Source organism: Carassius carassius, chromosome 48, assembly GCF_963082965.1.
Source record: "Carassius carassius chromosome 48, fCarCar2.1, whole genome shotgun sequence".
Taxonomy (NCBI): domain Eukaryota; kingdom Metazoa; phylum Chordata; class Actinopteri; order Cypriniformes; family Cyprinidae; genus Carassius; species Carassius carassius.
Genome location: NC_081802.1, coordinates 7,041,782 through 7,065,812, shown reverse-complemented (window position 1 = coordinate 7,065,812; position 24,031 = coordinate 7,041,782). Strand labels below are relative to the sequence as shown.

General features: G+C 34.6%; 2 protein-coding genes across 2 annotated transcripts in view; both read left to right on the top strand.

The window, feature by feature from the left end:
- The window catches only part of LOC132131111 (low-density lipoprotein receptor-related protein 1B-like), a 238,602-nt gene extending 217,152 nt beyond the window's left edge, over window positions 1-21,450 (top strand). The window contains exons 81-91 of the mRNA XM_059543053.1: window positions 5,620-5,745; window positions 10,063-10,227; window positions 12,999-13,160; window positions 13,651-13,825; window positions 14,020-14,124; window positions 17,082-17,195; window positions 17,673-17,749; window positions 18,481-18,571; window positions 18,753-18,903; window positions 20,042-20,149; window positions 20,236-21,450. Coding sequence (XP_059399036.1) covers window positions 5,620-5,745; window positions 10,063-10,227; window positions 12,999-13,160; window positions 13,651-13,825; window positions 14,020-14,124; window positions 17,082-17,195; window positions 17,673-17,749; window positions 18,481-18,571; window positions 18,753-18,903; window positions 20,042-20,149; window positions 20,236-20,379 — 1,418 coding nt within the window. The 3' untranslated portion in view covers window positions 20,380-21,450. The remainder of the gene's footprint in view (window positions 1-5,619; window positions 5,746-10,062; window positions 10,228-12,998; window positions 13,161-13,650; window positions 13,826-14,019; window positions 14,125-17,081; window positions 17,196-17,672; window positions 17,750-18,480; window positions 18,572-18,752; window positions 18,904-20,041; window positions 20,150-20,235) is intronic.
- A 505-nt stretch (window positions 21,451-21,955) lies between these two features.
- si:dkeyp-122a9.2 (uncharacterized) lies at window positions 21,956-23,538 on the top strand. The gene is made up of 2 exons (XM_059544070.1): window positions 21,956-22,460; window positions 23,347-23,538. The coding sequence occupies exons 1-2, from the start codon at window positions 21,990-21,992 to the stop codon at window positions 23,506-23,508; spliced, it is 633 nt and encodes a 210-aa protein (XP_059400053.1). The 5' UTR covers window positions 21,956-21,989; the 3' UTR covers window positions 23,509-23,538.
- The last annotated feature ends 493 nt before the right edge of the window (window positions 23,539-24,031 follow it).

Below are 24,031 nucleotides of genomic sequence, written 5' to 3'. Positions count from 1 at the left end.
ATATGGATGAAATGTTGAATTTTGTTAGATTTTCAGAAAAGCAGTTGGAAACATGAAGTCTCCAATGTTTTGAAGTCATGAAATCAAAATTGGGCTCTGCTTCTATTCTGAATGAATGACTCTATTGTTATTTTGCAGTTTGTAAGCACACAATAAAAATAAAATAAAACTAAAAATTTTGTAATCCTTTAAATGTTTCATATTTGAATATTTTAGTGCATTTATGTTTTATTTATATATATATATATATATATATATATATATATATTTATATATATATATTTATATATATATATATATATATATATATATATATATATATATATATATATATATATATATATATATATTAAATATTTATATTTAGCCGTAGATTTATTATTATGTAAATATTAAATATATAAGTGCTTTTAGTTATATTATATGTTTTTATAAAGAAACCGATTTGTTGCCGAAATAAAATAAAATAAATTATATCTTTTCCCACAAATTATTAATAACTCTAACTCTTTATATAGAAACATATAAATGTTCTGCTACCAAAGAAAAAAAAAAATATATATATACATATATATAAATTTGTTCAAAAATAAATTCATTCATTCATTTTGTATGGAAATGCGTCACACATTACTGGTTCAATTTTTTCAAAATGTTTCTTTTTTTAATCAGATAATCTGTTCTGACAGCAGGTGTGGATTTATATTATGGAATCGTTTTAGATTATTTCCCTCTTTTGCGACCGGTGTGTCATGCTCCCATTTATCCTTTAGTCTCTTTATGTGTGTTTTTCTTCCTCTTCCTTCTATTAGGTTTCTTTTCACTGTACTCTCTTCTCTTATCTTCTGCTGATCTCTCTGTCCGTTATAAAGAAGGAGGGATGGAGGGATCTTAGCCTGTGTTGTTTGTCTTTGTGCTGCTGTAATGGGAATTGTCATCGCTCCCTGATGTGCTTTTACACTGGAAAGCTTTATTAAAGATGCTCTACAAAACAACCTGCAAAAGCCAAAATGAAAAAAAACAAACTAATAATATATCTTACATGCACACATTACACCACCAACTAAAAGCTTTTAGATAGATAGTTTGTTATATGCTAGGATAAATATATCTTTCTAGCGAATATTATTCTGGTGGTATGAAAGACACGATGTTCTGCTCTTTTGCCGTATAACATTTCTCTGATCTCCACATTTTATTTTGTTATTTTTGTAAAAGATTTTTGCCCTATAATTTAGACCATTTTTATACTTCAAACAAAGTTTGTTATTGTTCTTTGTTTTGGGGAAAAAAGAAGTTAGAAAGGCTGAGCAAAGTTATACTGTTTCCAAACATTCCAACACCCCGCGCTGCTGGATGCAGGGTGTAGATTGATGTAAAAGTGTTGCGACGATCACGCGTATGCCCTAAACACAACAACTGTAAAAAGGAGAACTGCAGGCAAACTAGGTGTGAGACGGGCACCAATGGTCAGAATATTATAGATAAAAGAATAGTGATTAGCAGCTGTTCAGAGTCAAGTATCATGTTTGCAAAACAAAAAACCATAACATTTCCATAATCAATCTTTTATGGGAAGTGTGAATGGCTCATAGTCTGAAAACTTTAGCATGATGTGGAAAAAAAATATTGGAGTCACTTTGTTGCTTTATTTTATCAGTGTTCATTTATTTTATTAAACTGGACAAATTGTTACACCTTTTTATATTTTATGTGGTGTCATGCTTTACTTTTGATAAAAACAAAGGTTTATTATTGTATGTTCATTTGGCATTTCATTTTTGTATACCCTTTAAATTCACTTATTGAAAGAACAACAGTAGAAACCTTATTTCTCTACTCTTTCCTTTCATAGCTTTGGAAAACTTGTCTCTGATTTTTCTCTGTGTTGTTTTTTACACAACTCCATTTCATCGACACCAAGCTTGGTTAAAATTTATTACTAGGAATTAAACACTTTCTCTTAATCTTTAAAGTCTCTCTGCGAGCGATTGTACAGGTGCGGATATATTTGTGCCATCTCAGCAATTGGAATCAAAGAAGGTTGAGGTTTAGAACACACCCACCGACTGTGTAACTGCCACGGACCAATGGAAGCTCAAAGGTGTTTAGGAGCCAAAACAAACTCTCCTAGAAAGTTTGCTTTGGTCGGCCGTTTTGAACTACCGAAATGAACTCAAAACAAACTTTGTTTCGGCCTGGTTTTGTTCGAAATTGTCATATCAGTTCATTCTTTGATTTTGTTGTTCTCTATTTTGTGATTGGCTTGCCTCTGCTGAATAATTTACACTGATGTTGATCAAGGCATTCAGGTAAAGAATAATTAAGAAGAGTTTTGTGGTAAAAAATTGCAAATGTATTCAAATAAATTATAATATATATATATATATATATATATATATATATATATATATATATATATATATATATATATATATATTTATATATATATATATATATATATATATATATATATATATATATATATATATTTATATATATATATATATATATATATATATATATATATATATATATACATATATATATATATATATATATATATATATATATATATATATATATACATATATATATATAATTATTATTATTATTATTATTACCAGTGTTGGTTATCTTACTTGAAAAAAGTTAGTAACTCAGTTACCACATTGTAAAAGTAATTAGTTACTCAGCAAAGTAACTGTGACATTATTTTTTGTGTTCTATAACGCTATTACGTCCTATAACATCTTTAATATATAAGATGTTTATATTAACTGATTGAATAATAAAAAAAATTTGCATTTATTTGAACTTGATAGATTGCACCCTGCCATATGATATGCATAGATATAATAAATATAAATATAAATAAAAACATATACAAAATAAATATTGAATATAAAAATTAAATACAAAATTAAGACAAACAAATTTAAACTTGGGTTAAAAGAAACAAAGGGAAACCTGGCCATTAGTGCAAATCTCTGTAACTGTATATTAAGCCTAACGTTACTGCACAATAAAGAGAACACTATCCAACTCTTATGGTGAGTTCACACCAGACGCAAATAGAGTGTCTGGCGTGAGTGATTTCAATAAGTCAATGCAAAGACGCGAATACACAACCTCCGAAAATCAGCGAAACACATTCTTAAATAAACCGCATATTTGAGTTTTAAAAAACTATATTCTCGCAGGAAATACTTGTAAAACTGCAGTTCATGACACGATAACAGTAATATTTAGAAAATTATCTGAATAAAAATGCTGTTTGAAAATGCTGCGTGAACTCAACTGGTCGAAGCCCCCCCCATTACGCGAATCCACATCTGTTGTGAAGTTAATTTCATGCGCGAATGAAGCATATGAACTAAAATGTTCAAGCGTCCAACTACGCGCGAATAGCGCGATATATTCGCGCAAGTCGCATCTGGTTTGAACACAGCATTAAATATTCAGTACAGTAACATGTTAGCATGTGTTGATGTGAGGTGGTTCATAAGATTTGAGTTGCTTGAGGCAGAGGTGGATAAAGTATTTTTTCCTGGACATAGCGTGCATGTTACAGAAACATTCTTGCCTTTAATTTCCGCCAGTACTTCCAGTTCGAGAACGCCATTATCGCTGACGCCGTCTTGTGTTTATAGTGGTTGTCAGAGCGTGCAGTGAGACAGCGTGAGCAGGGCACCGCCCACCCAGCCAATCATCCTCGGATTTATATCAAATTGTAGTAATGCGACACTTTACATTCTCAGTAAAGATAACGGCGTTGCAACGATGGGAAAAGTAATTAATTAGATTACTCCGTTACTGAAAATTAAACTCCGTTAGTGACGCCGTTATAGAAATAAAACAGCGAAATGCAATCTCATTTAATTATTGCAGGTTTGCGTAATTTTCTGTTAAACAACACAAATTTATCTAATCCCTTTTCATTAACTAATGTCTTTGCTGCTGACCTTTGATCCAGTTCAACCATACTAATAAGCAAAACGACTTCAGATAAACAATTGTGCTTCATTGTTTTTTTTTTGTTTATCGCTGAAGAGTGTTCTACTGTATAGACGTGAATTGACTTTTCCTTCAGCCTGAGGTTTATTCATTACACTTTTTGATGTGAAAGCACTTTTACATTTGCTATAAATAGAACTTCTTATATTAAAAACAATCATATATATATTTTATTTATATATATTGTTTTAAGTAACTTGAATAAAGTGAAAGTAACATAACACATTACTTTTCAGAAAAAGTAATCAAGTAACGTAATTAGTTACATTTTTAGGGAGTAACGCAATATTGGAATGCATTACTTTTAAAAGTAACTTTCCCCAACACTGATTATATGTACATATGTATTTTAATACAAAAAAATAGCTAACTGTTTTGCTACACTGAAGATCCATAGATTTTTTTTGTATGTATAATTGAATTATACGTATAATTCAATAAATTATGAGAATTTTCATTTTTGGGTGAACTATCCCTTTAACTGTAGTGAAAAGGGAGCAACTTACTATACTTTTAAAAGCTGCTACATTTTCACTACTGTTAAGCCCAATTTATACTCCTGCGTTGAACCTGTGCCATAGCCTACGCATAGACGCACTCCCTTACGCCGTAGCCTGACGTGCACCTCTCCAAAAATCGAACAGCGGGTCAATTCCACATGGACCGCAAGTGCTGTGATTGGTCTGAACCCCTCCCTCCGTATGTCATTGAGGTTTGTGTGTGTTTATGTGCACTTTAATATATTTTAATGTTTCACTTTCTTATAAAAAATAAAACAAAGTAAAGAACAAGTGTCTTTTAATTTAATATACTACACAGCTTTATACATCAGTAGTTGTCCGCGACAAAAAATATTGATCTACCGTGATACAAGTCCTTGTGGAGATTGAAAGAATGCCATTTTCTCCTGTTCCGTTGTTGTCTTCTTTTGTAGTTTTAAATAATGATTTATTTATTTGATATTTATTTGCCGCCGTCACAGCTATAATGCTTCTCCAATGAGCTGCTTCTTCTTCGGCTTTTGTCGTGATACTGCAAATTACACAAGCAGCATGCCTGTGGACACTGCAGACGAGCCGTTTGCATTTGTACTGCATGTCAACATGGACAACAGCACAGAAGTATAAATGAAAACTGATGCATAGCCTACGGCGTAGGTCCGATGCAGAAGTATAAATCAGTCTTTAAAGGGATAGTTCATCCAAAAATTTTAATTGTCACCATTTATTCAAGTTTTTCCAAACTTAATTGATTTGGTCTTAAGAGAGAAGAATTAATGATTATTTTTGTTTGAAGACTGCAAATAAAATAGCTACCAAATGAAATGTTGGTAGCTGCAGTTTGACTAAAAGTAATGACTAAAAGTTGACAAAAATGCAATTACTTTTCGTCGACTTATTAACTTCAAAAAAACTTCAGTTAATATTTTGCTACTGGAATCCACGATTTTTAACGGTTCATTTAATTTAGAAGTTATTTATTTATTTTTACATTTTGTTTCAACTAATTCTTTACATTTTTCCTCATTTAAAAGTGCAAAAAAAAACCTCTATGCATTCCTTTTTATGTTCACTCTCTCTTCTCGTCCTCTCTCTCTCTCAGTGTCCAATCCATGTGCAAAGATGAACTGTGCTTTCCTTTGCCTCCTGAACCCCAGCGGGGCCAGATGTGTGTGTCCTGAGGGGAAAATTCTGCTGAACAGGACCTGCACGGACACCAACATCTCAGGTACATCTGTCAAAACGCGCTCGGCAGGATGCTCTTACATCACTAACAGAGTGCCAGCACAACCCCGAGAGGCCCTAGCATGTCAAACTCCAATGTTTCACTTGAGTGATTTTGACTGAAGTGTTTACTATTCTCGGCCCTTTGCCCACACACGCAATCCAACTGAAGCCCACGTGCTAGAAAAGACAGCGATCGTGTTGATAGCATTGATTCAGTCCGAGGGGACAGGAAACTTGTGTATCCAACATCCATCTTAGCAACCACCCAGTGCACCCTAGCAGCGAAAATCGGATGTACACTAGAAGCATACAGTATTTAATGGACGGTATATTTTTCTTTCTTTCTTTCTTTCTGAAATGTACCAATATACAACAAATGAGTCAAAACTAATTATTATTTAGTAACAAGTTCCACAGAAATTTTACGTTCAGTCAATTTCTGACTTCGAAGTGTTATCTGAATTGTTATTTTTTAGTTGGCTTAAGTGAACTAGTTTTATAGTCCATTCAAATGTTTTAATTGGTCAAACATTTAGATGACTACAATTTATGTCAATTAAAATGTAACCATTTAGTCTGTGTTGTATGTTACCTCAACTAAGATTTATTATTTGGGCATCATAAGAAATTGCTGGGGAACTACATAAACATATATATATATATATTTTTAACTATAAAAATATATAAAAAAGGATTAACTGGTGTTTATCAATCGCTAAAAACACACTTTACAACACATAATAGCCTTGATTTAATAACAAGCTCCATTTATAAAATTTTTCATACAAACTAAACATAGGAAATTAAGAAAAAAATGTCACCTGCGTCACCTGAGTAAATTAACAGCAACTTTTCATTTGTGGGCAAACTATACCTTTAAAGCTCCAGTTGACAAACATTATATCTGTAAAACAACTGCAAAATTCATTTTAAACTTTGTGCAATGAATTAAGAAAAAAATAAACAAGCTAAACAAAATGTTAGCAAACAAACTTTTACAAGTATTATTACGGATCACATTTAAATCTTTAAAATGAGGCAGAAGTAAAAAATAAAAAATAAAAAAAGAAGAAGAATAAAATGAACCAGGTGTTACAGTATAAAGTCACCTTTATTTACATAGCGCTTTATACAATACTGGTTGTGTCAAAGCAGCTTTACAGAGTCAAACAGGAAAATAGTTTGTCTGAAAATAGTTAATGCAATAGGACATTAACAAGTCATTTTTCCAGCTAAAGTCAGTTCATCTGTGATTCAGTGTTGACATCATCCAGTGTAGCATTCTTCCAGCAATGTCTGTGCAATCATTTACACATATTACCTGGAATGAAAACAATAAACTAGTTTTGAAAGTACACACAGAATGTAGTTGCAGTGGAGCAGTCTGGTCATGTGCCAGTGTTTGGTGCCTTGGAAGAACTGACTGGGTTGCATCTGAAATCTTGCAATGATGACATAGCACCAATGAAACCTTTGGCCACACCCTGATGGAGACAGAAAAGCTCATTTTAAGTTAAAAAAAAATAAATGAGGCCTCTTAAATCATTTACAATGTACTGATATCAGTTTTTGATGTATCAGAAGTTGCAACCTATTTTTTGGGCACAAATCCATTCCACAATCCATTTCACAACAGGGAGCATTGATGTTGACTGGATTTGTAATAGAACATGTACATTGTACACCAAATCGAACTGAATCGTTTGAAACTGTTCGCGTCTCCAATAAGCATTGATCTACAAATTACTTAAGCTGTTCACTTTTTTAATGTGGCTAACACTCCCTCTGAGTTCAAGCAAACCAATATCCCGGAGTAATTCATGTACTCAAACAGTACACTGACTGAACTGCTGTGAAGAGAGAACTGAAGATGAACACCGAGCCGAGCCAGATAACGAATGAAAGATTGACTCGCTCTCGAGTCAAGAACCGGTTGCATCGGTTTTTGGATCACCAGTAGTGATGGGAAGTTCGATTCTTTTCCGCGAACCAGTTCTTTCGGACAGTTCGATTCAATAAACCGGTTGAAGAAAACGTTCACCAGTTCTTTTGCGCTCGACATAATGACGTCATTGCCGATGATTGCCGTTCATTCACGCCTTCAGTTTACCCGCGCTCATAACATTAGCACAGAATCAGTTCAGAATCAATCACCAAAAGAACCAGTTCAGTTCAGACTCGCTGTGTGTCAGTCTGGTTCACGCTGAATCACGCATGCGCAGTATCATCAGCTCCTCGGTTCTCAAATCCGACACATCCAACAGAAACGGTTCTCGGTTCAGTGTACTGGTGATCTGAAAACCAATACAAACGGTTCTTGACTCGAGAACAAGTCAATCTTTTGTTCGTTATCTGGCTCGGCTAGGTCTTCATCTTCAGTTCTCTCTTCACAGTAGTTCAGTCAGTGTACTGTTTGAGTAAATGAATTACTCCGGGATATTGGTTTGTTTTAACTCAGAGGGAGTGTCAGCCACATTAAAAAAGTTAACCGCTTAAGTCATTTGTGGATTAATGCTTATTGGAGATGCAAACCGTTTCAAATGATTCAGTCCGATTTGGTGAACTGGTTCAAGAAGAACCGGTTAAATCGAATGATTAGTTCGCAAACCAGTATCACTAAACTGCAGTGAACTCGCTCACAACAGACCCGAAAGAAAGACCTGAAAAAACCTGTAGTTTTTGTTATTTTTGGACCAAAATGTATTTTCGATGCTTCAAAAAATTCTAACTGACCCTCTGATGTCACATGGACTACTTTGAAGATGTTTTTCTTACCTTTCTGGACATGGACAGTATACCGTACACACACTTTCAATCGAGAGACATAAAGGTTTTGGACTTAATCTAAAATATCTTAAACTGTGTTCCAAAGATGAACAGAGGTCTTACGGGTTTGGAACAACGTGAGGGAGAGTCATTAATGACATCATTTTAATTTTTGGGTGAACTAACCCTTTAAGTTACAAATTTCATAGAGTTTGTCGAATTAAGCATAAAAGAGAGAAAGACCGTGCAATCTCTTCATATTTTTTCACGTCACGGAAACACAAAAAACATTAAGTAACGTTAAGTAAATATTTTTTATAACGTAAAATATTTATTCAGTGCCACTTGATTTACCTGACGCCTGAAGTTGACATACCTTGTCTTATACCCACGTTCTTCGGATATACAACTCATAAAACACTTTATAAATGTCCACAAAAAAAAAAAAATCAAATATGTTGCATGTCTTTCTTGTTAAATATAGTTTAAAAAAATAACATTATTTAGTAGGACTTACCTGATGCGTGACAAGACAACTTGACAAGACAACACTCTTTCTTGCGCGAAGTCACTCAGGCTCGTGCATGTGCGGAATGAACTCAGTGTTGACTGGATTTGTTTTTATTAGTTCAGTCAAACATTGGAATTCTGAATGTTGACTGGATTTGAAAATAACCGTAAATTTAATGTTTTTAAAATATATTTGTGCAGACTTAATAAAATGTCTTCTCAACTTAGCCCAAGCAATAAAATTAGTTCAACTTAAATATATTTGCCCTTCCAACATTTTGTTAAATGGATTTTTTACAGTAAAGAAACAAGCAGAATGTATGTATATATATATATGTATATATATACATATATATATATATATATATATATATATACATATATATATATATATATATATATGTATATATATATATATATATATATATATGTATATATATATATATATATATATATATATATATATATATATATATATATATATATATATATATATTCTGCTTGTTTCTTTACTGTAAAAATCCATATATATATATATATATATATATATATATATATATATATATATATACACACAATTAATAAATAAAATTAAATGATATGACTGGTCAAAGAAATCTCAAATAAAATCATGCAACATGCAGACACATATTTTCAATCATCGAATAATTAACTAATTGACTGATCTAAATAAACATAAAAAACTAAGTAAACAAATGAAAAAAAAGTTATTCTAAAAACTTCCAGTAATCGTAATAACTTTCTGCATTGCTATACTGTAAATCAATAAATGTAATCTGGACTGTACATTCCTCAAAGTCTTTATTTATTTTAATTTATGGCAAATTAATTATTTTAAATCCAATAATTTTATTTTAAATAAAATCGTTTTAATAGAAAAAAAACTAAAAAAACTAAACTAGTTTGTAATTTTTATTTAGTCCTTTTCAGTCCCTATGAACAGATTTGAATAAGCAACTAAATACATGTAAAAATGTCCTTACTAATAATAATAAGCTTAAGTGAGGAATTGACATTCTAGGAGATCTTTGTCGCCCAACCTGTGAGAACGGAGGTCGTTGTATCACCAATGAACGAGGGGAGTCGCGCTGCTTCTGTTGGCCGAACTACTCTGGGGAGCGATGTGAAATAAGCCACTGTAAGGACTTCTGCCTCAACGGAGGCACTTGCACAGGATCTCCACTAGGTAGGCGCTGTTTCCCATCTGTAAACTAAACATTGTTTGTATTGTCAATATGTTTCTGCTTCCTTTCTACTCCTATTTCATCTTAAGTATGTTCTTCATTTAATTACAATAGGTAATGTAGAAAAAAAAGAAAGAAAACGTGTTAGTTGCAAAATTGTTGTGTAATAGTTGAGTAATTGACAAACACTGACAAGTACTAAAAAAGTACTAATTTGTATAAAAAAATAAATATAAATTATTGTACACATTAATTTTGAATTGTTTCTAAAGGGGGTTGTGTCATTTTGTTTTAAAAATGTAATAATTTCTATTTTATAATCAAAGTCTTGTTCTGTGCAGAAATGTTCAGAAAACAATCAGGTACGAACAGGGTTTTCTTGACACCCCTCGTCTGCTCTCAGAATTCAATGTAAGCCACAGGCAGACATCTGATTCAGGAGGGATTTCTCAGTCTTTTTGCTTACTGTCTGTTCGGTGAAGAAATGCAACAGAAATATGTAGCACCTGTGTTGCCTTGAGTTGTTTCAGGTCATCCTGAGTTCTCTGAATAGAGTGAAATGATAAACAAGCAATGAGATTCATTATTAAATATACCGAATATACCAGGATTTGCTGAGGGTGGGCATCTATCTTATAGATGTTAGACTCCGTAATAACCGTTTCTTGGGCTACAAACCACAAAAAGACTATTCTTTCATCATTTTCTCACCCTCATGTACAAAACCTTGTGCAGAACATGAAAGGAAACTTTAAGCTGAATATTCACGTTGCTCTTTTCCATAAAATTAAAGTTAACGGTGACCCAGAATTGCCGAAAAAATTCTATATAGAAACGATTCTTATTTATTTTATGGTAAATAACTCTTGTGTTCCAGTTAAAAAAGAAATGGGTCTCGAACATCATGAGTGTGAGTAAGTGATAACAGCATTTCCAGATGACTGAAAGACTGCATGCAGATGGAATTCAGTGTTTTGGACCGATAATTAGATAGTTGGTAATTGTTCCAATTAACGAGCGGTATTGAAATTCCCACGACGCATGAACGCCAACTGCCGACAGCCTGTTTTCCAAAAGTGCATCTGTTTGTTATTGGCTCTTCAAGCACATGAGAAGACACCAGACACTCCTTTGCCTGTTTGTTTTCGTAACCTCTATGAAAAATATATCACTGCGAAAGCTTCAGGAAGGTGTTGTGTGAGTCACCACTCCCTGTTTAGCCTTCTTATTCTGAAAGGATTTTTTGGCAAGAGCCAAAGGCTGGATGAAAATCAATTGGAGTAGTTTAGCATCTGAGAAACAGTCAGGAATGGTTTCTGTTGGCGTCTTTGCGTTAGAACTGTCATTTGCACCAGCTGGCAGGTGGACCACCAACAGAAGAACTGAAGATCCCTTGGCTTTGAGTGTGTTGAACGTGCAAAATCAAGGCCCAACAGATGTACTGTCACACAAATCCCCGCTAGAACGCTGTGACTGTCACAGTAACTCAAATAATCACGTATGTTGGCTAATAAAGCAAAGACTAGCATAGATCGCTGTGATTTACGTGATTAGTAGGCACATTAAGTACTGTACTGTTGAGGATGTTATTACTTTATTATTTTTATGATTTTCTTTTCTCTTTTTTCTTCTTTTTCTTTGTATCAGTAAGTGCCTGTGTATTTTATTCCCTATTTTAGTATTAAACACCTTACCATTTAAAAGTTTCAGTAGGTTGAGTAAAATTATTCTTTTAAATAGATTATTATTGTAATATTATTTATATTCCATTATAGAATGTATTTTGAATTGTGTTTATTTTATATTTTTGGTTTCATTTTCGTTTTAGTTAAAGTTAGTAATTGCGTTTTGTGTTTTTTGTTGTTTTTATAACTTTTAAAAAATATTTCTATTTGCTTTTTTGATTTTTCATTTTAATTGTAACTATTTTGTGTTTTTGTCATTTTTATTATTTGTTTTATTTTTAGTTTTAGTAATTTTAGTATTATATCTTAATACTAAGATAATATAATCTTAATATATATATATATATATATATTAAGATTTTCACCTAATATTTGTATTTTGTTTCAGCTTTATTTCAATTAACTACAATTATTTTTAAATTATTTACTTTACAATACTTACACGGGTCACAAGAGGCTTTCAGTTCAGGACTCAGTTATGACCTGCTAAGTTCATCATGTACTTTGTCAAAAAGAAAAAAAAAATGTATATGCACACACACACACACACACACACACACACACAAACACACACACACAGTCAAACCAAAATTTATTCAGACACCTTCAACATTTCACACATTATCACAGTTTATTCTTCATTGCTTAGTAAATGGTATTAAACTATGACAAGAACTCAGAGTTAAACTGTGTCAGAACAAATTCATCTTGATAATGTCAGATAACACTTAAGCAAAACATGGTCAGGTCAAAGTATTAGAATAATTTTATTCCCAAATTTGTATAAATTTTACTGTTAGTACACTGTATGAAGAATATTGGTGTATAATATGTCACAGTTTACTAAATTTGGCTATACTCACTTACATAAATAAACTATAGTGTCCTGCATCCACTAGTAAACAATATCAAATATTATATTTGTTGTCTGAATAATTTTTGATTTGTGGATAATTTTTTGTGTGTGTGTGTGTGTGTGCGTATACAATATATATATATGTGTGTGTGTGTGTGTTCATGGAGTTATGCAAATCAGGTAAAATGATCCAGCTAGACTTAAAGTCACTAAACTAATGTATTTCCTGCAGGTAAGCCCACGTGTCGCTGTGCTCTGGGTTTCACCGGTCCTCTGTGTGAGAAGCGTGTTTGTGACGGTTACTGTCTGAACGAAGGCACGTGTGACGTGACCCTGGGAAACCAACCTGTATGCCACTGTCTGGCAGAATACACCGGAGAACGCTGTCTACACCGTTAGTACCAGTCGCTTTCATAATTAACCTTTTTTATTTTATTTTTTGCATTCACTGGTTTAGTTTTGATACCTAATTTATTACTTGACTGCATACACAAACACAGGCATATATGTACAGTTATGTTCACAATTTCTGATTTACCTAATATATACTGCATGAGAGGGGCTGTGATTGGATGATGACAGGTATTGGTGATCATTCTCAAGTGATCAGCACTTCCGCTGTTGTATCAGTCAGTAGTTAGAAAAGTGTGGCAGTCAAAAAACAAGACAAGGGAGGTGACGTACGGGACAAATCAATTAGGCCCAAAATACAGGACCAGGACAGTGGGCAACCCTACTGCTATCACACAATTGCGAGTAGTTTTGATACTTAAAGCACTTGAAATCAGTCAGTTAAGAGGAGGTTAGATATGAATATAGCATACAGTATCCTACATGGCTTCAGATCAGTCATTGTAATTGTCTCGCTTTCTATCTGATGACAGATATTTGTCACCATTATTGCGTGAACTCCAAAGGCTGCACACTCTCTGGCTCGGGACATGTGGAGTGTGTGTGTCCCACCCGCTACGAGGGGCCAAAATGCGAGACGGACCGATGTCTTCGCTGCCGAGGGGCCCCGTGTATCGTAGACGAAGAGACCGGAGACGTCGCCTGCAAGTGTGTATTTATTACAGTCAGTGGGCGAATTGTAAAAAAAAATTCAGGGGGGATGGTCAGGTCAGTTTTTTTTTTCTTTTGGGGGGGTGGGGCGATCCTGTATGATCCCTTTGATTTATGACTCAGTATCAAGATTAAACAACTAAATATAGATCAAATGACATCGTTGTTGCTGTTCACGTGTGTGTTCACAGCTGTACAAACGGCAGAATCGCAGCCAGCTGTCAGCTGTGTGACGGATACTGTTATAACGGCGGAACCTGCCACCTCGACTCCGAGACGGGCCTGCCGTTCTGTCAGTGAGTAATTTCTTAATAGCTTTCTACAGCAACAAATTGCCTGCCGTTATTTAGATTCATTTATTTTAAATTGCTCCCTCCGGCAACCACTTTAATAGGATTTTTTTTATGCTCGCTGACTTGGTAGGATGAATGTTTTGTAAAGGTGAACAGGAGAGGGGGAGTATTATAGCAGAAGAGTGAATTATCATAGCAGGGGTCCATAATCTGCCACTTATATCGACCTCTATATTTGTGTGTTAGAGAGAGGCAGAGAAACCAATGAGAGACACCAGAGGAAAAGAGCACAGGATATAAACACCAAAAAAAAGTAGTTCTACATTCCTATTAATTCCTGCTGTAAAAAAACGTAAAAGTAGAGAAAATAAAAATGCTTCTGTTTTATAGTTGATTCTATAACTGAAGAAAAACTTCCCTTAAAGGGACAGTACACCCCCAAAATTAAATTTTCAAACACATAAAAAAAAGAATTTAACAAGAAATTAATTTACTATTTTCCAGAAAATTGCAACGAACTGGAAGTGAGGCTTTGTAGCTTCATTTAAGAATGCAGACACATTATACAACTGTTGTAAACATTTAATTATAGTCATTAATCACTGTGGGTAATTCAGATTTGTAAATGAATCATTCAGATTTCAGGGTTTGCGAACTGAATCAACTGTTTCATTGACAAAATCAGACTCTCTGATCGACAATATCTTAAAAAACGATGTATTCATGAATCAGACTTTGCTACTTTTCTTTAAGAACACACCAAAGAGAGCTCATGAATGGCTAGCCAATCACAACAGAGCACATTTACATATAGTCTTGAAGGTACAGTAGCAAAAAAAAAAAACCTTGGAGAAAGGTTGGAAAATGGTTACAAAGAACTAAAGTACAAAGGTTTTGGTGCAAGAAACCTTGAAACTGAATCGAATGTTAAGTAGTTTCCAGTGTCGCTGAATGGAATTGCGCATTTAATAATAGCTTTAGAAACCAACCACAATGAAATGGACAAGAGAGTGAAACTCTTATAGCGCTAATGGCGGCAGCTCATTTGAATAATTTTTACATAAAATGACAAAAGAAAAAAAATCCATAAGTGAAGAATGAAATTGAAAGATGGGCGGCAGAAAGCGACAGAGTTTTTTAGCCATTGTACAGCAACTGAATGCGGCAGTGGACGTACTCCGTCTTTCAGCTGAAATTATTTGAGATTTGTCTAGCTGCGGTGAATCCCTTAGTGATGGAGCTTTTACTTTCCTCTTCAACACATAATAATCCCTACCAGACTAATATGTTTTTTTTATCTGCCTACATTTTTCTTGTTTGCCGAAGGCATTTTATCTGGAGGAACAAAATAAGGTGCTCTCTCAAAAACATTTTGAGGAGAAAATAAAGAGTATAAATCACTTTTTTTTTCCTGAAGTAAATCAGCCTGAATGGCTTAGACCAGTGAAAATGAATGGGATGGCAAACATCAGTCCTTCCAAGAAGAATAAGTATTCATAAAAGTATGAATCACCCTCTTAATGTCAGGCCAAGCAAAGTCAGAAGTCTCTCCAAGTCTCTTCCCTTGAAGAAAATCTCGCTGAAGATGGACACAAATCCTTTATTGGCTTTAACCAGGACACCCGGTCTTCGTTTCCACTTCTTTTTCCCATTTCTCGTCACCATTGATGGTCTGATAAAGCCATTGTGCCCTTCAGGGGTGAATCAATTTGCATTCAAATGATTCAATCTTGTGTTTTTCTTTGGCTGCTGAAGGTGAAGGGCTGATAATGACGGTGGCCAGACATTACCTGGAAAAAAGAGTGTGTCCTGCTTATATAGACCTGCTTGATTTCAAATCACCCCATCAAAGACTTTTTTTTTGTCTTTTGTTTGTCTGTCCTCCCTCTAAAAAAAAAAAAAAAAAAAAAAAAGTTAAGTGACATTCAGCCAAGTATTGTGACCCATACTCAGAATTTGTGCTCTGCATTTAACCCATCCGAAATGCACACACACAGAGCAGTGAACACACACACACACTGTGAACACACACCCGGAGCAGTGGGCAGCCATTTATGCTGCGGCGCCCGGGGAGCAGTTGGGGGTTCGATGCCTTGCTCAAGGACACCTAAGTCATGGTATTGAAGGTGGAGAGAGAACTGTACATGCACTCCCCCCACCCACAATTCCTGCCGGCCCAGGGCTCGAACTCACAACCTTTCGATTGGGAGTCCGACTCTCTAACCATTAGGCCACGACTTCCCCTCTATTTCATTATCTTTCTCGAACAGTGTTTCATTAGAGCTTGCATAGAGGGTCTAAGTAGATGAATGAGGCTGGAGATACTGATATAGTTTTGCATAAAATTTGAATAAAGGACTTTGTGTGTTCAGCAAGTTTGTGGTTTGCATTAATCGAAAATTAGCCTTTCATTTGGATCATATCATTCCTAGAAGACGTGCTTTAGACTTAAAGTTCAGATCTGCAGATTTGTGTTGTGTTGTGTGCAGACGGCCCAGAGTAGCTGATTTGTTTTATATAGCAGTATGATAGCCTGTAATTGATATTATGGTGATCAAGAATTCTTTAGATTTTTTGCAGTGCGACTTTCATTCATTGTGATAAGAATGAGATTTATTTAATTTTATTTTTAATAAAAAAAAATTTATATTGCAGTTCTCATGAAAATATTGTCACAAAGCAAACTATTTGAATAGCTCTGAAATCAGGATGAATCTGCTTTATGCAGGGTAGAGTTTCATACAGTCTGTGAAATGTTACCCAGGCATGCTTTTAACAGGTTTCATGAAATTCACCCTAATGTTTGTGAAAAGGCTGAACAAGACTCATAATTCATTTTTATGTCCACATCACCCAGTCTTATACAGAAGGGCATGTTAGCCTAGTGGGTGTGTGTATTTCAGGGCTTCTTTCTGCTGTGTTGTCCTCATGTCTCTCCTTTGGTCTGGTTGCGTTCTCAGTTGCCTGTCCGAGTTTAAAAGCCCAAGGTGTGACGAGAGAGCTAACCCGTGCGATCACTACTGTCAGAACCAGGGCGTTTGTTCCCTCACCGCCTATAACAAACCTCGCTGCAAGTAGGTCTGGTTCATCAAATTTACAAAACATTCCAAAACATTCCCACAATCCCATCCGCCGCGGTCAGCATGCGTCTGGCCTGTTCGTGGAATGAACGCGCACAAACATCACAAACCAACCAAACGCACAGCTTCCAAGAACACGTTTCACATTTCGCATTGCACTCCGCTTTTCTGGACACACGCCGCCATTTCTTCGCACCATGCTGTAGATGTGCGTTCGTTTCATTTGTATGCTTGCCATTACTGGAATTTTTAAATGTGTGTTAGTGGTTATAGTTCTGCATATGCTGAGGACAATGTGACTCTGATTGGTCTTCTAGTATCCATTATTTATCATCTTTGATGGTTGCAATATTCATAATTTCATCTATTCTTTTTTTTATGTTTAAACATGCAGGGTGCTTTTCACAAATATGGTACACTGTTGTGACAAGGTTTTTCTCAAGGAATGATTATTTGCTTATTTGTTCACAGGTGTTCTGCAAACTGGTCAGGAACACAGTGCGAAAGACCTGCAACCAAGACCAACCGTTCAGAAAATGTCAGCGGGAGTGAGTGTCACAAACACACACATACGCACGTTTTCCAAAAACTTTACAATCACAATTGATTTTAATGGAGTTTGGTTGCTAATTGCATAAAAGTACCAAAAAAACAAAACAAAACAAAACAGAAAAAAATGTAATGTACATAAATGATGGGCAAAAAGTTCTGTTTTTATTAGATCGTTCTCATTATTGAATTATTTTATTTTAACAGTTCCCTGGTTCTCCATTTTGTATGGTCATTGTAATGCATTCTGGGATTTCCAGCAGAATAATTGTAATTCTGTGTTAGAATTTAGCCAAAATGAGGTTTCTCAACAGTGGTATAATTCTGTAATTTTATGTCAGTCAGGAGAGAAAATATTCTACTTTTCCCTTCTGTCCAAGTTGGTAGAGACAAACTTTCCCCTGGTGGTCAGTCAAGCGGTTCCAGGAAGTCAATTTGTTTCATTTTTGCAGAGAAACATTGAAGTTTTAGCTGTGTTAGCTAAAGGTTAGCAGTTAGCATCAAGGGTATGAAAACATTTTGAATTCAAATATCCTGGTAAATTTTACATATTTTGTCTTGTGGAAAAATGTCAGTACCTTCTGTAGCTTCTGAAGGGCATTACTCAATTTAAAAATGTTTAAATAAAGCATTCATATCACTTCATGTAAATGCAGTGTAACTGAAACTCTGTAAAGTGCACATAACTTAATTTTTTTTCTGTTCTTCTTTTTATTTGTATTTTTTTCAGGAAGTATTGCCATAATAGTGCCTCTAGTTCTTCTTGTATGCATTATCACCGCTGTTGCAGTGGGACTCCTGATTTGCAAAAGATGTCGAAGGTAAATATATAAACAAATTAAGTAATTAGCTGCATTAGATGTATAATCGGAACATTACACATCTGATGTATTGATATTGCTGTAGGAGATCTTGTAAACCAACTGTGCTTCAGCATTTAGCTTGTGTGCTAAATGTTCCTGTGAAAACTAAACAAAGATATTGTATGTTACCCCTACACAGAGGTAAACAGGTTCAGCGGCAGCCTATGGCCAATGGTGGCTTGAACGTGGAGATTGGAAATCCGTCCTATAACATGTACGAAGTTGATCACGACAATCACGTAGATGTGGGAAGCTTTCTTCACCCCAGCTTCACCCTTGATCCTCATAAGGTACTAAATGATTAGGAATTGTAAGTTCTGAACATCACGTTCTGGACTTAACAGCATTTCTATATTGTTGGAATTTCTTAGTTTTTTTTTTTTTCATAAACTTTCATAAATTCATTCTGCTGGTGTTTCATGAACAAGGTCTTTTAAAAACAAATAACCTGCTGACAACTAGTCCCTTAACTGTCACTCACGTTTTTGAAGATAGACTTGAATGTGCATGATACAAACCTAAATTTTTATAATTCATGACTGAAAACATTTTGTAACATGATATTGATGTACCATTTACATGGTAATGCAATGTCTGATTTTAAAATGGGTTTTAAAGGATGAATTTTGAGATTTTAAGTTTTCAGGTGATATATAATTTCTGATGATTTCTCAAATTTGATAGAAAAAAAGGCAACAAAGAAGTCTTTTTTTTAAACAAAGGTCAAACTCCTGTTATAATCTAGATTTTTGAGGGTGCACTCTTGTCATAAATTGATCTATTACTTTTCCTACATAACTTTGAACAAAAAACATTGGTAAAATATATATTTGGGAGTCTTAGACCTTTCCAACGATATATAGTTTGTCAAGATTAGATTAGATTTTATTGTAATATAGTAAGGTAAACCTAGGCGTCCCGTATTCGGGACGGGGTGAAAGTTAAGGGGCTAAGCAACAGAAAAAGTTGAGAAAAATTGCTAACGTTTTCAGTTTTAGTTATTTTACTACTTCAGTTGTATCTGAAAATGTAAAATGTTTCCTTAAACAATAATTAAATATTTTTTTCCACATTTAAGCAATTCAAATAATAGAGCATAACAAATCATGACTGTATGATATGTCAGATTCAGTATCCAAAATTGTGCTGAGAAGTTCCATAAGATGTGAAAAGGTCTGTTTCAGGACATTTAGTCTTTATGGGACCGATTTCTTAGCCACAAATCAATTGAGTTCACAGAAGTAGAAGAGTACTCCAAACAGAGTAGCAATTTTAGTTTTAAATTCTTGCTTTATATGTAACTTGGGTTCCAACCAGAATTCCCCAAATTAAATATTCTAATTTATTATTTTAATCTGCAAGTTTGTTTATATTTGCAATGTTTTCAATGGTTTTGGTGCATTCCAGTGAAATGCTGTTGTTTTTTAGGGCTGGTGTGTGAAGTCAAGCGACCCGCACAATTTGCCCCCCGCGCGCCCACTGACTGCACACACTTTACCCATCCAGAACATTCCAAAGGAACTCATTCCAGGACAGGTGCATTCCAGAACTCATTAAAATGAAGCATTTTACGTTCATTAAGAAAGTATAAACCAAACTATAACATCATTGTATGTTTCCAGGCCATGAACTATTCAAACCCCATTTACTCACAGATGACGTACCATGACGGACAGCACTGTCGAAAGCCAGTCATCAACCTCGACATGAGACGCAATTTACTCCCAAAGAGACTGGAAACGACGATTCGAGAAACGGCGGCGTAACCTAGCTTTCCACGACTTGCTTCATTTTGTTTTTTATAAAGAGCTGTAAAAAATATATGACAAAAAACAGACTTTTTTTAATGTCCAGTCAGGTTAAATCATCTCACTTTGCATCCAACATAAATGTGCCAGTTTTCATTTTAACAGTTGCTTTCTGTTGCAACCAAAATGTCTTTTTATGAATGACAAATGAGATGTTTTTCTTTGCTTTCTGACTTTGTAAATGCACTACACGAATATGAAAAAAAATGAAACGGACAAAGCTGCTCAATCTCAAAAGGCTTTACATACATTTAAAGTGAATTTTATATAGGTTTATTTACCTACACACTATGTATATGTTTTCCTGTTGGTGAAACAATCGCCAATGCCTAGATATTTCCAAGTTGCCTCTTACATTTAGCAGTATTAGAAAAAAAGAGACACTTATTTAAAAAATGCATCATATGCTCATCACAGATTTTATTTTTGATATCTCATCGATGATATGTTTATCTTTAAGTTGACCGGTGTTTCCAGGTGCTTCAAATATGCAGTCAAAACCGAAAGTGAAACCAACCCAAGATGGTTTTTGCAACTGTACAACTTGAAACCATGTTATTTCATTTTCATATCGCAAAATGTCTTTCAGCACTTAAAAGGACTGAAAACAAATTTTCTGTCACGTAGACTCACTTTCACTCACTGGTTGTGAAATGACACGTGCGAGACTCTTGAAATGCCATGTTTGATGAAAAAAAACACATTCTCTGTGCAAATGTACACTACTAGAGGACAAGGAGATAAAGTTTTATAATTTTATAGTTGATTTGTACGTCTGGTTTGCTTGTATTTTCTGGAAATGTATTAAATGTAAATCTTTTATACAAAATGATGTACACAGTTTACTGGTCTGTCTTCACTTTGGGTTGAAGTGTTTTTAACTACAAAATATACTAGCTTGATATTGCACCATGTTCAACCACCTGTTGAATAAGGGGAAATGTAGGACATTTATTATTTAAATACATACATATACACCTAATGTGATTTTGGACCAAAAACTATAAAATAAACTAGGTTTTCTTGCCATTTTTAGTTGTTATTGAGATGTATACATATTTGCATACCTAATTTAAGAACAATGGCTTAGTCATGTTGCGTGTCGTATTTTTTACATTTTCTTCCCTGTTTAACAGGTTTGATCCACTATAATTTCCATTTCAGGAAAAACCTGGCATTGCCTTAGAACAGTCGCCGTTAATTTTCCAAGTAAGACATGTTCCTGGATCAACATTATTGTCCAAAAATATAGACCTAACACAATCTCTACCCCTAAACCTGACACTACCCATAATGTATTCCTAAAATCAGTGGGAAATGATAGCTGATTAACAAGGGTTTAGAAGCACCTAACCCTGGTTGCAAGCCTATAACAGATATTTCCTGAAAAGTTATATCTCAATTCTGATTGGTTGATTTGAATGTTGTTCCAGGATCAACAAGGATGTTGATCCAGGATCAACAAGGATGTGATCCAGGAACATGTTGTACTTGGTGAAATCACGCTCACCGCCTTACAACAGAAGGTGTACAAGCCTCATCAAAGTGACCAAATTACATTGGTGAAGATGTCGTTACCAGAGCAATTTGCGAACAACCTGGAAAAACAGCTCGGAAAAACTTCAAGAGTTGGCACGTTGCCATTTACTGTTGTATTAATCGGACTGCAATATTTAATGGATCGGGAATTTTCGTGCCCATGTACCCCAGGCCTTAACGCACTACTGATCAGCTTCATCCTTCTTGGACCTGCTCTTCTGGCTTTGACTGTGATGATGTTCATGAGAAGGCCTTGCAGACGTAAATCGAAGAATATCACAGAGATTTTTTTATTTACTCTGATTCCGCCTTCATTGTGGATGTTTCTGTTGCTGTTTGATGGTGCTTATATTGCGTGTGGCATGGCACACTGGGAAGGAGATTACGTCTTGGATGAAAACCTCCAGATTAAATGGTGCAAACCCACCGGAATGAATGACACTGAAGTGAAAGGAACAGAACTGCTACACCTGACCGAAAAAATCACTTTCTACTCAAGGGTGAGTATACTGTGTTTACACAGTTTATTAAATAGAAACTTCTTTAAAAATGATTTTATGACACTAATGAGATGACAAATTAGCTGAATTACATTTATGACACATTGTTGCTAAATATTAGCATACTCAATGCTGCAGACTACTTTGTTTTTTATCACTTAGCATTAACAAAACCACTTAAAATCACTTTAAAGTGATCATATTTACTGTTGTCCTGCTAATTTTCACATGCTAAATGCAGTCATTTCAATAGGAATCTAATGGGTGATTTCGCATATAGGGTGAAAGATTACCACACCAAATTTCAGGTTCAGTTGGTACAGGACTTCTGTTATGTTTCATTTAACCCTACACTATTGACAGAGGACTTTTCCATTGCAGAATATTGCCTTAATTGCCCTAATTTGACTGCACTAATATGCTGTGGTTTAAAACCGAATTAAAATAGAAGTTATATAATTTTAGAAACAATTGCAATTTCTGAAATACCAGCAATTGCAAGACATTAAAAGAATGTTATAACTTTTTGTAGTTGAATGTAATTTGTGCAGTGTAGTCTAATGTCACAAGACCTAAAGATAAGAAAACAACACCACAATTGAGTATGCAAATGACACAAGAAACCGGACCAATAACAGTTCAGTATGCAATAACCACAATGACAAACATTCTGACAATGTAATGCAAGTCTTTGACTGTTACATTTCTTTAAAATTGACAATTTTATAAAAGCTTAAGTTGAAATTATCTGTGAAACAGTGTGAATGTAGGTCGTACATTAAATCTAATAATTGCAGAAGTATGTGGAAAAGAAGGCATGTTTGAAGAATATTAATACTGTTATTCTGTCTTATCACCATAATAATCTTTTATTATTTGTTATCAGCTTTCAGCATTAGCTCTACTGTCAGTCCTCTGCATTTCCATCCTGACTGCCGTCATTTACAGAGACTGTAAGAACAAAACTTTGAAGCAACTGGATAAACTGGATGAACCAACACAGCAAACTTCTCTCAGCAGCTCAGAAGTACAGCATCCATCTGCCTGAATACAATGTTACAGTTATAAACTGTCTTTAATGGAGACCTTCACAAGTTAGGCTTTCACAAAGGAACACCTTTCATTTCTGCTGTGATGCATGTTGTCTTGTTTCTTCATAATAACAAGATGTGTGGTTTAGTGCCGTTAGGTGCAGAAAAAAAAGCTTTTCTAATGTGCCCAGTGCTGCACACTTACTGTCAAGTGCAAATGACAATGCATGTTAACTTTCAAATGTAAAACATTATGGATGCTATTAAGTTTTTACATTTTCATGTTCATTTGCTCACTTCTAGTCATGATTTCCTTGCATGAAAACTTAGTCCCTTCAAACAAGGGATGTCTAAAGCTTTTGTCTGTATGTATTTGTATAGTGGCATTTAGCCACAGTACATGTCAGATGTGCTTGCGCATGAAGCTACAGTCTCCAGTGGCAACTCATAGCCACATGTCCATTTTCTCACAGAGTAAAAACGCACCCTCAATTGAAAATGTAATAGCAGGATATTGCTAAACAGATTTGGCAACCTTTC